The 18523-nt window shown below is 39.9% G+C and overlaps 1 protein-coding gene across 5 annotated transcripts in view; it reads left to right on the top strand.

Annotated features, from left to right (window-relative positions):
* Positions 1 to 18523, top strand: part of Mid1 (midline 1) — a 356681-nt gene that overhangs the window by 235770 nt on the left and 102388 nt on the right. For 4 of the 5 annotated variants that reach the window (XM_048446262.3, XM_085685095.2, XM_048446260.3 and 1 more), the window contains exon 2: positions 8936 to 9651. In XM_048446262.3, the coding sequence (XP_048302219.1) occupies positions 8992 to 9651 (660 nt within the window). In that variant the 5' untranslated portion in view covers positions 8936 to 8991. The remainder of the gene's footprint in view (positions 1 to 8935; positions 9652 to 18523) is intronic. The other variant, XM_087902599.1, reaches the window with a different exon arrangement.

Below are 18523 nucleotides of genomic sequence, written 5' to 3'. Positions count from 1 at the left end.
CCTTAAGAGTATCTATCCTGGGTTTTCCCAAACCTCTTTCCCAAGCCCTGCAGCTGAGGTCCCTGTGCCATGCCTTTTGTATTGGAAATTTTCTACTTCCTTTTTTTTTCTCCCATAGGCTATGCCATAAACAAAGACAATACCCACCCCAGGACAGTTCTCCTGGAATGAATGCTTTCTTCACTGTAAAAATGCCTTAGTATGAAGAAACCTGGAAGCTACAGGAAACAAGGAAAAGATTTTTTTTTCTGCTCAGGTCACTAGATCACTTGAACCATCACCCTGTACCAAGATTCTGTTATCCTTCCAGCCCTCCCCACCTCCACTAGCTTTTGATTCCTTTGTTAATTCGTTTTCCTTAACTCTATGAGGTGTGAACTCTTGTATTCAGATTTTTATCCCCTGTAAGGGTGTGGTGGCCGTTTGGTTTAAGTCACACATCCTGAAGAAGCCTGCATTTCAGACTATGAATGTTTTCTTCATAGGAAGCTTGTGTGTGTGTGTGTGTGTGTGTGTGTGTGTGTTGCCCGCTTATGCCTAAACTCAGGCATACCTGGATTATGCCTGAGTGATTCAGAATATATTGAGATAATAGAATGAGTCACATATTAAACTTGGGGTTTTATTACTCTTTTGTGTAGGAGAAAACAATATTTTTCAATAAATAGTTTAGGGATTTGTTAAGTAGGGTTATTATGCCAGTTTATGTTTTTCAACTTAAAGGGTTACTTTGTAACTGTTAAGTTTAAACATCTAGTACATGTCACACTGTTTACAGCTGTGTTTTTAAACAGTTCTTCCCTGTTTAATATGAATTTGCCAAATACAATAGTGACCAGGACTCTTTGGGCCTCTGGAAGGTTCCATTCTCATCCAACACCCCCTCCCCCAAACAGAGACAAAAAAAAAAGCTAACATGAAACCAAAAAAAAAAAAAAAAGATCTTTAAGGAAAATGATTAATGTAGGAAGAAAAAGAAAAGCCAAATGCAAAGAGGGGTAAGTGGTCTCATTTCTTGGGCCTGTGACTTAAGAAGTGAGGGATAGTATGGGTGTAACTTGAAGGTGTAGTTTGGAGAAACTTGGTAAAGATTTTACAAATGTAGATGAGATGCCAGGCAGGATTCATAGTTGGGCACAACGGGAATTCCTCTGTTTTATCCTCTGGAGAGAGAAGATATGAAAAAGCTGCAGTTCTGGGAACAAGTTACAAGCAGTAAACTCCAGGAGGAAATAGCAGGAGGAAATCGCATTTGGAGTTAGAGAGGCGGCACAGTAGTTACAATCACTTCCTGCTCTTCTAGAGGACCAAAGTTTGGTTCCCATCACCCATTCAGGCAGCTTATTGAGGCCTATAACTTCAGCTCCATAGACTTCAATGTCCTCTTCTGGCCTCTGAGGGTTTTTGCACTCAGGTGTATATACCCACACATAGACAAATGCATACAAGCAAATAAAAATAAGATAGAATTTAAGTAAGGAAATCAAATTAAGAGGATTAGTTTTCTTTACAGAGGAGAATGCAATGGTCTAAAAATGTAGTAGAATGTGTCTGTATTAGCAGGAAGGGATGACAAATTGGCACACATTTCTTACCCAATGATTTAAAATTTGGAGAGGTAGAATGTATTTGTTTCTACTGATACTATGTTACGTTGTAACAAACCTGAGGGTTTTTAACATCACAAATCCATTATTTTATAGTTTTAGAAGTCTAACATCAAACATAAATTGCCTATTTATCAAAGTATCCAAAGAGTTCTGCTTCTTTCTGGGCACTGTGGGATATCATTCACTTTTCATTCTTACGTCACCAACTTCCAGAGGCAAAAAGTATTCCTTGGCTTGTGGCCTTGTCCATGGTGTTCAAAGGAGCCATGGTTGGTTCTAGCCTTCCTTGTATCACATGGCTCTGATTTGTTTTTAATGTTTCGAGACAGGATTTTCCTTTGTAGCTTTGGAGCCTGTCTTGGCACTTGTTTTGTAGCCCATGCTGGCCTTAAACTCACAGAGATCCTCCTGCCTCTGCCTCCTTAATGCCGGAATTAAAGGCAAGCACTACCACCACCCAACTACCATCTTTCACTTTTGAGAAGTATTGTGATTCTTTTGAGTCTCTTGAATGGTTCTAGTTAATGCCTTTATTGCAGAATCAACTGTTCACAAGCCTTAATTATATCTTCCACTTTAATTTCTCTTTCTCCTGTTCCCTACATTACACACAGGTTCCAAGATGTAGCTTGTAGTCATCTTTGGGGTTATTACTCTGCTTTCTCTAGAGAGAAAGAAATAGAAAATGTGTCAGATTTCTCACTTTTGAAGATGGCAATTGAAGCACTTTGGGAGACACCTCCATCAAAGACAGGTTGGGGAAGGAAGTCAGTAAGTTCCAAGGGGGTTGCATTCCGAGTCTGAAGCAGTCATAGATCATGAATCTGAGGTTGGTCAACTCTGAAGGGAAATGCCAGAAAAAAAAATGGTGCTTTGAGGGTCAGGCCTAGAAATAACTTTCATGGAAAGTAACCATGAAATGAGTGAGTACACTGGCTTGCCCCACACTTAGAACACATCGAGGCTTTTATGGACAGGAAGTCTGCAGCAGTTAGAGAGAGAGCAACAAGAGAAGGAGAATTGCAATTGTAATGATATTCAGAAGCAGAGGACTAGACCTGAAGAAGAAAGAGTAAACATGCACATCATTTTTTATCCACCTAAGCCTTCATTTACTTACTTTTCATTGTGAAGAAGTGCTGTCTTTGGTAAATGAGTTTCATGAGAAGAGGCCTGACATCTAAGGATGCAAGGTTTCACTGAACTATGCCACTGTCCTAATTCTAAGATTATCCTACTTCTGGACGTGATTAGAATGAGTGCTAGAATTGTAGGACACATCTGTGGACTCATGCTGCAGGACACCCAGGCAGCTTACATGCAGCATGGTGAATGCCCTACACTTTTTTGACTATCTGGTCAGCTCCTCCTTTGCTTACTATTCTGCCCTATTCCAGTAAACCAACTACAGGCAAGCAAAGATGCTGAATTACTGCTATTCCCAGTTTGGTGCAAAAGGTTCCCATGTTTATCCCCTCCTCCTCCAGAATAAAGACTAATCAGTCCATTCATAGAAATGTTGAGCTATAGAATTTCCTGACAACACTGTGCATGTGTGATTTCCTTCTATTGTAATAAATTCTAAGACGCTAGCTAAAAAATACCGAAAGTGAACTGTGAAGGTTAGGCAGAAAACAAAAGAAAGATAACTTTTTTTTTGCACAATTCCTACCTGACCCCCACTATCTTGGGAATGAACCTTACTCAACTTTTTGAAAGCTGCCTCATCTTTTACCCTGAGGAAACCTTCCTGTCCCTTTTTCCTTTTGAACAGAGTAGATTATTCTGTTTTTAGATTTCCTATTTTGCTATGGTACACAACATATTCTTTTCATTTTTAGATTTATTTTATATATGTGTTTCACACACACATATATGTATGTATATATATGTGTGTGTGTATGTGTGTGTGTGTGTGTGTGTGTTTGTGTGTGTGTGTGTATTACATTCATGACTAGTGCTTGTGGATGTCAGAGGAGGTCGTTAGAGTCCCTGAAACTGGAGTTACAGATACTTTTGAGCTTCCATGTAGGTGTTGGGAACTGAACCCAGGTCCTCCGCAAGTGCTCTTAACTGTCTGGTATTTTTTATTCTTCCTTAATGAATTGTTGAGTCACCAAGGCAAGGGCTAAACATTGCCTGAGCCTACCCCAGGACCAAGTGCATGAAAAGATTTTAATATTTTAATAAAACATAAATAGAACTTTGATTTCTGTAGATATTTTTAAAATGGTAGAAAATAAGACAGGCTCATTTTTGAGGAGGGGAATGGCATACGTAGATATTATTGAGTAATGACGAAGATATGTGGCAACTGATGGCTCAAAGTGGAGAGTAGAGTTTATTGTAGATATCAACTAAGCACCCCTTTCCTTTTGGAATTATGTGAACCAACGACTTAGAAATTTGGCTGAACTTCACTTATCACATCTAGCTATTTTCTCAGCACTTAATTCAGTTAACTATTTACAGTGTAGACATTTGCCCAAAGCACCATGCTGAGTACTCTGGCAGTAAAAAGAAAAGATTCAGATCTGAGCAGCTGCTATTAAATCATTCCTATATGAATTGCCCCGAGCACTGAACTCACATCATTTCCACTGATGTCAGGGTGAAATCCCATTGCAAAGAATTTCCTGTTAACAAGGGAACGTGTACTCGCTTGTCCATGTCTGGCTCCTCCATCTTTGCTGTTCTTGTCACACATCTGGCATTCTGGTCAGGCCTCTCTGCTGCTGATTTTCCTTTGTTTTCTGGCCAGTTGTGTCCTCCTCTCTCCTCTAAAACTAAGACCTGTGGGTCAGTTCTGGCTCATTATCTGTTTGTCAAAATGCATCTGTGTCAGAGCCTAGCTATGCACATTCCTTTATTTGTCTTTATGATTAGTTCTGCAACACATACCCTATGCCCTCCCCCCCAAAATTATTACCCTGCCATTTATATAGAAAGCTTGCTGACTTCTACCGGTTGACAGACCCTGAAAGGAAAATGTTGTATTTTACTCATTCAGCTTCAGCCCAGAACAGTTGAAAATATCAATGAGTGTTCCAGTTTATTGTACATAGTACACTATTCTAGCTATTTGTGACATAGCCTCCAAAGAGAAAAAAGTCTCTGATCCTATACAGCACTGTTCAGTGCTAGGGGCATTAAAGGGAGACATCAATAAACAAAGTAATGGAATATGTTAGCAATAGATTTATGGAGTACAACAGACTGAGGCAAAGCAAGAAGGACTTCTAGAATGAGTGGGTAGTTACGGTGGTGGTGGGGGAATTAGTATCATGTGGGTTCAGATAAGGTGGCCTTGGAGCCCAGAATCACGTGGATTCCAAAAACTGTATATGCTGAGTGAGAGATAGGATGCATTTGGCATATCTGTGGGTTGACAAGGAAGCCATGTGCCCCGAGCAGAACAAGAAAGGAGTAGCGTGGGAGGAAATGAGCTCACTGTCTGAGTCTGTTTTCTAGTGCTGGTTTTATTGTGGTGAATTTTCCTTTGACTGACATGGGAAGCCCCTGAAGGGAAGAATAGAAGAAAGGCAGAATCTGTCATGTTTTAACAGGTTCTCTAGCTTCTGGGTGGGGATTAGACTATAAGGAGAAGGAAAAGAGTGGGAAGCCATGAAAGCATTTAGAAAGGTCTTGTGATAGCCCAGGTATTAGATGATGATGGCTTGCTCATGATAATAGAGATGGAGCAATGAAACCACGAGGTTCTCTCTTTTGGGACCAACTTAATACCTAGCATACAGTAGCCTTCTCTTGACTAGGTAAATAAAATGTCAGCATTTCCATTGGATGCACAGTGGAATCACCCCTGGGAATTTCCATGCTACCTCTGTGGGATGAAATCTGACACTTCCATGAAAAACACAGTCATCATGCAATATTTATCTTTCCCCATCTGACTTATTTCACATGCCCAAATGTCCTCTGGTTGCATGCATGTTGCCACAAATGACAGAATTCCATTTTTGTAACCAAATAGTATTTCGTTGTGTGTATGTGGTGCATTTCTTCATCTATTCATCCATTTATAAACACTTAGGTCATTCCCATAGCATGGCTACTGTGACTAATGTTACAAAAAACATGGGAATGCCAATCTCTCTGACATCCTCATTTTACTTTTGATCATATGGCATGCTATTTTCAGTTTTAATAAGGTAAAAAAATTCATTTTGTATACTTGTGTTCTCTGTACATCAGTGTGTATATGTTTAGTCACATGTGTGTAAGCACGCTAATGCATGCGAGCATATGGAACCCTGAGTCGATGTTGGGAGTCTCCCTTGATTGCTATTCACCTTATTCATGAAGGCAGGGTCTTTTAGATTAAGCCAGAGCTCTATAGGCCTAGTCTGGCTAACCAGTTTGCTCTGGGAGATGGATTCCCAGATGGTCTCCATGCCCACCCAGTGTTTATGTGGTTTCTGGGAAACTGAGATCCTGTCTTCATGTTGTATGACAGGTGCTTTAACTGTTGACAATGTACCCATTCCCACTTTCAAGGGATTTTTTGCTTTTTTTTTTAAGTGTCAGGGTCTGGTGCTAGCTCAGACCATAAATTATTTCTCTAGACCAGACCCCAACATAAACTATCTCTCTCTGGACTGGCGTGGAGGCGCGGGAATAAATACACAATTCACATGGCTTTATCCGGAGGGAGATTCTCATTTGTCCCTCATGAAGTCCTGAGTTCATATTCGGAAGCATTCCTCTCATTTATTCTCCAAGCAGTCTTTAGACCAAAACTTACAGAATACATTAGCATTCTGTCTCCTAGGTAACCAGGTGAATGGCTTTCAGTCATGTCCACAACTACCTGTGTACGCTGTATGCTAGCTGTCACGTATGTTTGAATCAGCATCTCTATCAGGCATCCTCCAAATTACAAAGGAAGGAGCAAAAACATCCTGACTCTTTGTTAGGGCTGTGACAGTCTGTCTGCAGGGCTATGTGACCACCTCAGGTGGGGCCTGTGGCTTCAGGGCCTGGCTGCTATACCATATAGAAATATGGGCCTACATTAAAGATTCTTACACTTTCTTTTTAGGTATTGGCTTATAATACTGCATGGTATGGAATACTATATAAGTATAGTATAAATATTTATACTATATGCCACATAAATATGTGCAAATACTGCATATGCGAAAATAAAAATTAAATAAAAAGAATTGGCTGTGCATGGTGGGTGGTGTGCTTCTCTGATAGTGGTTTGTTCTGATGATCCCAACACTCAGGAGACAGAAGCAACAATATTTCAAGTTTATGACCAACCTGTACTATATAGCAAGGCCCTGTCTCAAAAACAAAGGTAAAACAGGAATATATGTAAATAAGTAAATAACGTAAACATTAACAGCAACTATCACAGAACAGAACATAGTTTCCTGTGCTCTTTTCATGTCTAGAATTTCCTTTTGATTTTTACGCTTCCAGTAGTAAAGGAGCAGAAATTTGACACAGAGATAATTCTTTATCTACAGTTAATCAACGTCTTGCTTAATATGCAAAACCTTTCGATTTCCTCCGAGCCATCTCCAGAAACAATGGACTGGGTCAAAGGGGGGATGGTGAAGTTTTTTAGAAGAGCAGTATTTGGCTTTACATTGCAGACTGTGGAAGATGAGTAAGCGCCAGCATTGCAACTTGCAGCCACTCCTTTATAAGGTAGTAAATGTGTGTGACTGGTCACTGTTCCTGGGCTACTAGTGTGCTCTTCTAATGTTTAAGCCCAGGACATACTTTATAGTCTTTATTGATCTTCTCCCAATTGGCAGCGAGGTGATGGTGTTTCACCAAAGCAGTGTGCACATTTCGTATTTCAGATGAATACTGTTTCATATAAGGTCAGATGATTCTAGAAACCTTGAATTTTGCAAAGAAGCAGAGGTGTGAACACAGATGACTAACTGTCAGATTCACTAAACACAGCTTTGGAAGTGAAGCCTTCCCCAACTGAGAACTTTCCACCCTTGTGAGTGATTTGAACCTCCTGACCTGGTAAACTGCCCCGTTCTCCCACAGCCTGCATTGGGCTGCAGCTAATAGGCCAGGCAGCGTTCTGCGGCCCTCTACTAATCGCCCTGAAAGGGAGAAGGTTCAAAGGCTTAGTTCCCAGGGCTGCTAATGAGCATGAGGCCTCTTCACCCTAATGAACTGGTGCTTGTGTGGGATTCTTTGCCTTCCCTTTTTGAAGGGAAGGGAGGAAGAAGTTCACAAAAGCAGTGAGGTATTTATGGGACGGGGAGCATTCAGCTGGGCAACCCGAAGGTGGCCTGGAGGGGAGCAACAAGGCTGGCAGAGGTCATGCCTGGGCCAGCAGGACTGTGAGTATGAGACAAGGCCTCCTGCCAGCCAGGCCTGTTGCTGGCAACAGTGACAAGCCTTGAGATAGGATGGTTTAGGCCAAGTGGGGCTACATAGGAATCCTCAGCAGTCTTTGACTAGTCTTTCCACATTGCTTTCTAAACTGTAATTATCATTGTTCAAACTTATCAAATGTATGTAATAATATTAGTCATTGGATTACAGCCTTCAAAATGACGACTGGATAGTTTTCTCTATTCTTCTCTGCCGCCCATATCCCTCTTCTGGATTAAGCAATAGAAGAATAATGAGAATATGCCAAAAATATTGCCTCTACTCTGATCATCTTTGTGCAAAGACATGTTTTTTTCCCTCAAGAATGTCTTGGAAAATGATGCCCTGAACTTAAACATCATTTCTACTGTAGTGCATACATTTGAGTTCATCTATACTTAAGGCTCATATCTATAGTGAATACATCTGTATAGTTGAAAATCCTGGTCGGCTATTACAAACTGATAGTTCTTAAAATGCATATAGATTAATATGCAAGTTCACAAATTCCAAGTTGCGAATGGTTATCGTTCATCAGCAGGAGTTTCTTTATTTTAATTTTAACCAAAGGTAAAACTTGGTTGTGACATAAAATTCATATACCAGTTATAGAAGTTATAGTTTCAATTACTTTCCAGGTTGGAGTTAAATCTTTTAAAAGCCAAAATTGTGAAAAATCATTTTAAAAAAGACCAATAAATAGTAGCAAAGAAAAAAAAGCTGCCACTTTCAACAATCAGAACTTTGAGAAAATGCTAGGCTCATGGATTGTTTGGTTTGGTTTTATCATTTGCTCCCAGTAAAGAGACATTTGAAACATTCCCTTTTATTCCCTTCCATGGCCTGCCTGTGTTTGGAATTATTCTGAGATGCATTCAAAGCTGACAGCCCCCACCCCCCGCCCCCGCGCGCTGACCCCTCATGCTTAATCCAATCTTACATTCTGTTTCCAGATAGCTGATCAGCTTCCTTGGATTTTGCTGATGACCCCGGAGAGTTTTGCCTGAAGATGGAAACACTGGAGTCGGAGCTGACCTGCCCTATTTGTCTGGAGCTCTTTGAGGACCCTCTCCTGCTGCCCTGCGCACATAGCCTCTGCTTCAACTGTGCCCACCGCATTCTGGTCTCTCACTGTGCCACCAACGAGCCTGTGGAGTCCATCAGCGCTTTCCAGTGCCCCACCTGCCGGCATGTCATCACGCTCAGCCAGCGAGGTCTAGACGGGCTCAAGCGCAACGTCACCCTCCAGAACATCATTGACAGGTTTCAGAAAGCCTCTGTGAGTGGGCCCAATTCTCCCAGTGAGACCCGCAGGGAGCGGGCCTTTGACGGCAACACCATGTCCTCTGCTGAGAAGGTTCTCTGCCAGTTCTGTGACCAGGATCCTGCCCAAGATGCTGTGAAGACCTGTGTCACTTGTGAAGTGTCCTACTGCGATGAGTGCCTGAAAGCCACTCACCCGAACAAGAAGCCCTTTACGGGCCATCGTCTGATTGAGCCAATCCCGGACTCACACATCCGGGGGCTGATGTGCCTGGAGCACGAGGATGAGAAGGTGAATATGTACTGTGTGACCGATGACCAGTTAATCTGTGCCTTGTGTAAACTGGTTGGGCGGCACCGCGATCATCAGGTGGCAGCTTTGAGTGAGCGCTATGACAAATTGAAGGTTAGTCCGATCTGCCTTAAGCCAACCCCTTTCTGCCAGCAAATGTCATGGAAATAAAAAGTGTATTCACTGCTAGCTACACGGCGGGGGGAAGGTTTGCTCTTCACCTTTGTTGTCTGATTAGTTGTAGCATGTTTTTGGCAGCCTATAAATGTTACACAATGAGGGTATCTTGTAAAAGTTGACTGCTGCTTGTAATTTTGGTGTTGTCAAGGTGAGGGCAAATTCTAAATATCTGGATCCTTTACAACCCTTGCCGTTTGTCTGGATCATTTTCAATGTATGCAGTTCTTTCAAAGAGAGGAGAGCGAGAGAGAAAGATGGGGGAGGGAAAGGAGTGAGAGATGGGGGGGATGGAAGATAAAAATCGACCTGGTGAGCATTTATGGACATTTGTTTCCCTCACTCATCCAGGAAAACTAAATTCCTCACATTATGTCTTTGTCTAGTTACTACACAAACAAAAGACTAGAATGAAGAATGCCTGCAGAGAATGTGGGACTTAAGAGGACATGTGACCTCCTTTTGTAAATGATATTCAGCTTACTGGTGAACTATCATGTTCTAACAGTCTCACATTTCATGAGAGCATTCCTGGCAGTATAAGCTTCTTTTATTCTGTGACTTTACAGGCAAGACAATCTGAACTTTGCTTCCTCCTAGTAGGAAATTATCCAAATTCCAGCTTGGGGGATAGTAATTAATATGGTTACATGGTAACTTTTTTTTTTAAATCACACTCTAAATAAGGTTAGAAAGCACCAGGGAAGAAATAAAAACAAAATCACCTCCTGTTGTCTGTTCAACTTCAGTTGATGGTGGGCCTAATTACTGCAAACTAAGCTGAGAGAGTTTGAGTGAGGTATTATATCCATCAGCTAATTTTAGATCACAAGACACTAATTAAAAGGAAAGGAAGTATAATTTAAAAGCGCTAAGTAAATATATACTGAAGTCCTTCCTCTCAGGAAAAACATAGCAACTTGTTGAGTAAACAGAATGAATCAGATGATGCGAGGATTATTGTTCAGAGAATATCATCACTTTTAACAAATGGTTGCTTTCCCTTCTCCTCATACTAATGAGCGGTTGTATTTATTTGGGCTACATAGTTGATTTTGCGACTATGAGGATTAACAAACCACATCTGGGATTCCACTTTGTGATTTCTTGACACACTGAGGCAAGTTGACATGCTAAAGTGAATCCCTGCTTCTAAATGTCACCAGGGAAACAAATGCAGTACCTGCATAGCATGCCTCCCTTCAAATGTCCAAGGAGTGAGGGGTGGTAGGTGATCCATCTTTTCACCTCATAGAGGACGTTTGCCACAAGAATTTAGGTATCACAGGCAAGAGAAGATAGACACCCATTACATTCCACTGCATTGCACAGCGTAACAGAGCAAAGTATCATTAAACTGCATAACAGGAATAGGAATGTGCATGAAATTATGACTAAGTCAATTTTTCAAAATTCCAGATGGTTGTCACTGTATAAAATCCAAGGTGATCTCCTTTTAACCTTTCTTGTCCTTGGGAGGTAAAGAACTTTGGGATGATTGAATCGAGACCTTTGATCTTTCTTTCTTTCTTGATCTTTACCAAGAAAATGTTCTTTTTATTGTTTGTTAGAACAATATCATCATAATGAGGTTGCATATTCAACAACTCCCAAGCTTGCTATTTACATTTGATAATCAGGTTTTGCTCATTTTCTGTGTGCTGTCAAAGCACAGTTGTTAATTATTTATGTAACAGCTTCAAATTTATGAGGAGATATTGCAAGACCCCTTTCTGTGTTGAAAATAGAAATCTTCAGTCCAGTTCATTTATCTAATCAAGCCAAAGAATTAACAGTCATTGATATTGGCACAGGGAGGGTCTGACAATTAGCCATGTTGCATATTTTATTTTCTAATTTCAGAAATATAGGCATATAAACAACATTCCATGCATGAAAACACATGTGCAGCTGTTCAACAAAATATATTTATGAGCAATTATTTACAGTTATTCCATGAAATGTGCTTTTAAGCATTTGCATGAACAACATAGCAACAGAGCATGTTTGTTCAGAAACATGCCATTCATGTTAGAATGAAATATTATAAGCACATAGGACATTTGGGAGGTGATGAGATTTAAGTCACCACAAATTGTTGAACACATGTACTTTCTTGTTTTGCTGAAAACCTAGTATAATATAAATGCTGATTTTTTTTTAAAAAAAGAATTAATAGCATAATGAACAGACCCAAACCAAGGAATTGTGTGGTTTTATTAGTTATTACAGTGATCTGAAAAAGTAAATGGTGCTTTGTGGGATTTCATATTGATACATATTTGTTCTGATATGATTGTGAAGAATAATTGTTTCATCTGAAATGCACATTTGGGGGAGCATTTTTTTAATTACATCTAATTTCAGTGTGAAAGATGTATGGTTCTGTAAAGAAATGAAATATGGCTGGACATGGTTGTGCATGCTTTTAATTCCAGCATTCAGGAGGCAGAGGCAGAGGCAGGAGGATATCTATGAGTTCAAGGCCTGCTTGGCTTTCATAGTGATCTCCAGGCCAGAAAAGGCTTTATATACGGACATTTTAAAACAACATTTTAATTGAATTTTAAGAAACCCTCCAGTCCTACAAACTCTGGTTAAAGACTCAATCTGTGAACCACATAACCGACATATAAGAGAGTTTAATAATGTACTTTAGAGTTTCCAAGAAATTACAATTAATAATTCCTCTTCTACTGTGCTCGCATACCATATTGGGCCTCTTGTTTCTTTACTCGAGTTGCACCTATAAAATATGCCAACATAGAAAAATTGAACTTTCATTGTCCTTCACTCCCCCCTTGACACGAGCTAAAACTGAAGTTCAAAACTGTTTTAGCTATGCTTTCTTTAAAGGCTGACTGTGGGAGTTTCTTCACACAACAAACCAACCCTCTGAGATTTTCAAATTATTCCTCCAACAGTTCCAGCTAAAACTCAAATTTCTTCATGTAGCCCTTTACATATGGAAGCAGAGGTAGGAGATTTTGCTCCTAGGTTTGTTTTATTTTATTTTATTGAGATAAGGTCTCTCTATATTGCCTTGACTTGTATGATACTCATTATATAGACCAGGATAGCCTTGAATTCTCAGCAGTTTTCCTGTCACAGCAAAATAAGTGTATATTGTCATACCCCGATGAGGTTCTATAGTATTGAAAGTCTTTTCCCAATTGACAATAATGGCATGAGAAGATACTGAGCTAGAGATTGTTTTTTTTTTTCCTTAGAATTTCTTTATTGTGTTTCTATTATAAAAATAGAAATAAGACTGGGCCTAATTGCAAAGGTCTATAACTCTAGTTACTCTAGAGGCTGAGCAGGAAGATAGTAAGAGTTCAGGGCCAGCTGGGGCAACGTTATGTGTGGCATCCTCTTTTAAAATAAGAAGTAAAAGAAAGGGCTGGGGCTACTTTTCAGTGGGAGAGAGCTTGACTAAAATGTGAGATGCTCTGGACTCAAATGCCAGTACCATCCCAAATCCTAATTACATATGATGCAAGAACTAGGCCTGTGTGTGTGTGTATTTTTGTGTGATATAGACACACACTGTATATCTATATGCTTATATGCATTGCTTATGTTAATATTAGAATCTTCATAATTTTGAATTATATGTAGCTAAGTTCATGTTTCCAGTATTCCCTTTACGGCAGATAATCAATAGCAACAACTATAACAATGCTAGCTGTGTTCTTAGAATCTTAATAGTTTAACTATTCTCCTATTACCCTAAATGTTTTTTAACTATTCCTCCTATTACCTTAAATATTTTAATGATATCTTGAATATTTGTTGGATTGATGGAAGTAATTACTAGATTTTTTTGGGTCATCAAAGTTCCAAACATATGAATGCAAAATTTTCTTTATGTAAACTTATATGGCATATGGTCTTATTATGTACATAACATTGCTTATTAAGCATTAGAATGTTTGTTTGTTGTATCTTAAGTTTCCTATAGTCTCATCAAATGGTCTTGTCTGCATTTAAATTTTCCACTGAAGAGAGTGAACTTTCTAAGTTATTTTCATACAGTGTCATTTTTCTTGTTTCAAGACTTTTGAAGTTATGTTATTGATAACATACAAGACTATATACCTTTTGAGAGGTAAGGAGTTAATTCCGTTTACTAACTGAATATAACATGTACCGAAATAGTCACCATCTTCATGGAGCTAACAGACTAGTAGGGAATGCTAGCAGCCAAATATCTTCTCCATTGCTGGTGGAGGAAGTCATATTGTGTCCAAAACAAGGACACAGATACCAGTCTCAGAGACGGAGAAATTCTTCCCAGAAAAGAAAATCTCCACATTACTACTTCCAAGTGTTGTATTAGACTTTGACCAATGTCAAGTTTAATAGATACCTATAAAACTTCTGCTCTCCATCATTCAAATTTGACCTTTTATCACATACTACATCATTTCTGTAATCTTATACAGGTTTAGTAAGCAGTTCACAAGTATTTTAGGTTAGATTCTAATTTGAAATATATACAGGTTGTATGATGATTCACCACATGGTATTTTAAAAAGTGAGTTATGTATTTTCTAAAGTGTTTTGGTTGTGTGTGTGTGTGTGTGTATGGTGTCTTAACAGTTCCAAACATCTCCATCAAAAGCAGTTTTTGTTTGTGCTTATTTCATAGTAACATTTTCATAGCCTGCAATGTGAATATATTTTTAAGTATTCCCATGTGGTGAAAATAAGGTTTTGAAATACTTATAAAATACACAGAAATGGACTGAATAGGAAGAAAGCATCTCCAGGGACCTACTGTTATGATGAAGTTCAAAGCCACTTCCTCTCCCTCGTCCATTCTACCTGTCTACTCTCTCATGATTCCCCCCCCCCCCATCCTTCATTTGCAGGGAGAAATTTACTATTGCCTGATGATTTATTATAATTGGGAACATTTCTTTGTAAGCTCTGGGAGTTCGGAAAGTGCACAGACAAGTACACGAGGTACCTCTGAGTCATGGGACTGTGTAAACAGTGTAATAGTTTGGAACATTACTTAATGTTCCTGTGCCCCATTTTACTTGTCTATAAAACAAGGCTAGTAATGTACTGTGCTTGCTTTTACAAAAACATGGGAGAACAAAATAGTCTCCTGTAACTTCTTAGTATTGTGCCTGACCCAGAGGAAGCTTGCAATATCAGAACTACTGTTAGAAACCAGAAGGCAGAGTGTATGGTTAAGTGTGAGGACTCTGGCATTTTACTGGCTGCCTACTATTATTTTAGCAATTGCTCGCTGTGTTTATGTGTGAGATAAGAGTGCATGTTGTTCCTTTAATGTATTTTGTTTTATTTCGAAAGTGCCTAGCCACAGGTAGAGGCATGCCAATTATCAACACTTGTTGAATGACATGTGCAGAATTGATTGATAGGTTAGACAAGTGTTTTGGGATTCAGAGGAGGAAGAGATGGCTCTGGTGTTGAGTAGACAATAAACCTTGCTTCAGGATGGTAGAATTTAAGCTGTGTTGACAGATCAGTGGATTGTGCATCAAAGCAGCTGAGTAAAACTTCTGCGCATGCACTGGGCCAGCATAGACCTGTCTGTAGCAATAGATAAGACAGCTTAGGACCCTGGACAATGCTGGCTAGCAATTGAGGTGCTGAATGAAGGGCCAACAGAGATAATATCAAAAGAGGTATCTTTAAGGAAGATTTTGAAAGTCTTTGAATGTAAAGTGAAGACATTTTTACTCTTGCCTATAAGATAACAGTAAAACAATTTTCTTTTGAAGTGGGGGTGATACAAAGTATGTTTTATGGAAGAAAGGTCAAATGAGAATGCCAGATACGGGCAGTACTGTCGTGTTCCCAGGGGAAAGAAAAACATGAGGAGGCAATTGCATTAGTTTTCATCTTATGGTCTGTTTCAATCGACACAGTGCACCCCAGTTCAAAACGCAGGTCACATTCAAAGTCTTGCCCCCAAATTAAGAAGCAGCAAGGGGTGTTACAATTGCCTATTGGCTTCTGGATCCAGGTGTAAGTGTAATCCTGCAGGCCTGGCACAACTAGATATCATAAAGACTGCATATGACTGTCTCTTCCGGCTTTGGATTCACTCTAAGGAGAGTGCAGATCAAAGCACTGCACCTACTGCAGTGGCCTTTTAGAGGACCTCGGAGTGCACGCTGTTTCTTCCACATTGTGTAGTTTTGGTAACTTAGACTGAAAGTAGTATACAGAGTTGCTGGCCCCCAATCACCTAGACATACAGATCCCAGTTTCCAGTGCCCGGTTTGTTCTTTCTCTTTCAGCCTAACAGGACCAACAAAGGCAGCATTATTTTTAAATGAGCTAGTCATTTTTGAGGTTTTGTGAAATATATGCAGCAATTTTACAGTGATTTTAAACACACACCTGGCCTGGCTATAAGCCACCATCCCAAAGGAGGAGGATACCTTCCCACGGGCTCTGCAAATTGCTGTGGAGATACGGCTTTGGAATGATGCCTCTAGAGCCATCAAGGAAGCTGTCTTAAAGAGTTCCGTTGCCAACATTTCCATTGACTGATTATCTTGAAGAGTCAGACCTCATACCCAGAGCTGGGATCATATGAGTGCATGTTCCCTGTTACCTGAGGCCACCGCAGAGAAAAGACAATAATGCTAGTTTACAATTGGGATTTTTTCCCCCAAGGGCCTCAAAAACAAACAAACAAAAAATACAGATTTGCTTTAGGATCTAAACTTTTAAGCACAATGCCTAAGTCTTCTGTATAGCCATTGGGCATTTATTATTTTTAAACTGGGGAAAATACTTTTTTTTTTTTTTTTTTTGCTTCTCGTCAAAAGCGAAAATGCTTGTAAAGTACAAGAGTGGGCATGCAGTAAGCACTGGATGAGCATCAGGTGTTATTTTAGCTCTGCTTTCCTGGTACAGTCGAGGCTTCATCTCAATAACCCAATCTTGGACATTTTTACTGTATCCTGCCTTACTCAGTGCTTATGGGTTGAGTTGTGTTTCTGGCTCCCAGTGTGGAATACTTTGAATAACCATTGCAGGTTTCTAAACACAGTGGAACTTTTGCTTTGTCGTTTGTTCTGTACCAAGCAGCAAAGTGGTAAAACTGACTTCTTAGAAGCAGCGAGTGACTCAGTGGGATGGATGACTTGAGAAACAAGGCCGTGTTAAAGATCACAGGCAGGTGCTGCTTATTCAAGCTTCTGGCTGAGTTGTTGAGTCACCAAGGAAAGAGAAACTGGCATTTGGCTTGACTCCGTGGCTGCTACATTTTGTCAAGCCTAGGTAGGTAAGGACAAGATTTGTAACAAGACACACAGGTAGCTTAGACCAGGCCCCACTCAGTGATACTGTCCAGTTGTCTTGGTGTGTGAGCAAGAGGGGGATTCCTGGGCTGTGTCATCTCAGCTGTTTTCCTTACAGTGGGAAACAGGAGGCTCTTGCTGCTGGCAGCCCTGGAGTGAAAGATCTCAAAGAGAGCGGTGGCTTCTGTGTACCACCCGTGACCCTGGGTGCACTTTTGTCAGAGTCCTAGAGAATGAATAGAGTAGCAGTGGTGTCACCTTCCTCCACCCTTATACCTCTGCTTTTTGTTGCCTATATCAAGAAAATATTGGGTTTTTCTTACATTGGGATTAGACTAGGTTTCCTATTTCTGCAAGCGTATGCAAATCACTGAAAGCATCGATCCATTCTGTGCCTTTACAAATGTTGTTTTCCTTATCTGTTTTATCAAATCCTCTGTGATTTTTTAAAACAAAAGCAAATAAACCTTTCCCACTCACGCAAGGAGAATTTCTATGTAGTCGCTATGAGATTAGAATGGGTAAATTCCGGGAATGTAGAAATGAATAATGAAAATAAGACACTGCTTCCAGTGTGTAGAAGTAAAGATCACATGGCACAAGAGTACATAAAAGAACCATGGAAAGAGTTCCATGGAGGTCAATCTGAGAAATAGTTTTCTATGTGAGTAATTACTGAAGATCGCTGTCTTCAGTGTTGATGTCTAGAAACGGCATAATTCCAGTAGCTGAAGAGAAACTACATTTCTGTAGAAATACTCAGAAAGGACCTTGACATTCCTTTCTTTGGAGTTGCCAATGAGGACTCAGTATGAGGATTCTGACCCATGCTAAAATCCAGACTGGATGCCTTTTTATCAAAGGTTTGCTGTTCACAGGCTGGACAGTCAGCTCCTCTTACATGTTTTCCTCAGAGGTCTGATATCCTTTCTGACAAGGGAAATAGATCAGATAAATAGCCAGGCTCTGAAGCAGTTGCTATGATTTCTACATTGAGAGGACAGCCTCTGGGAAGGGAGATGAGAGAACAACTCACTGAAGTGCTGTTGTGTTCTTTTGGCCAAGTGTCTTGTTCAACATCCAGCGCACCGGAGCAGCTTAGTATATTGGAATCACCTTATAATTGCAAAGCACAAGGCAATGACAAATTTAAAAGCATATCAGTGAGGATTTAGGGTGTAGCTCAGTGTGTGTGTGTGTGTGTGTGTGTGTGTGTGTGTTTGTGCACCTCCCCTACAGTATATCTACATTTTGAGAACTTGAAGTTTAAGGACACAGGCCTTCAAATCCAGTCTTGTCTCTAACTAATCCCCAGCACCATTAAAGCAGAAAGAACCATGATCCAAATGTGGCACATTTTAAAACTTAGCAAGAAGAAAAGACAAACAGTAATTTTTGCCCCACTTTTATCATCTATGTTCCATAAAAAGAGAACAAATTCCTTTTACTGTGGGGAATATGGTTGAAGAGGGTCAATATTCCATAGTAATATATAAAAAAAAGCAAAACTACAA

This window comes from Myodes glareolus, chromosome X (genome assembly GCF_982192425.1).
Source record: "Myodes glareolus chromosome X, mMyoGla1.1, whole genome shotgun sequence".
NCBI lineage: Eukaryota > Metazoa > Chordata > Mammalia > Rodentia > Cricetidae > Myodes > Myodes glareolus.
This window is presented reverse-complemented; position numbering and strand designations above follow the sequence as displayed.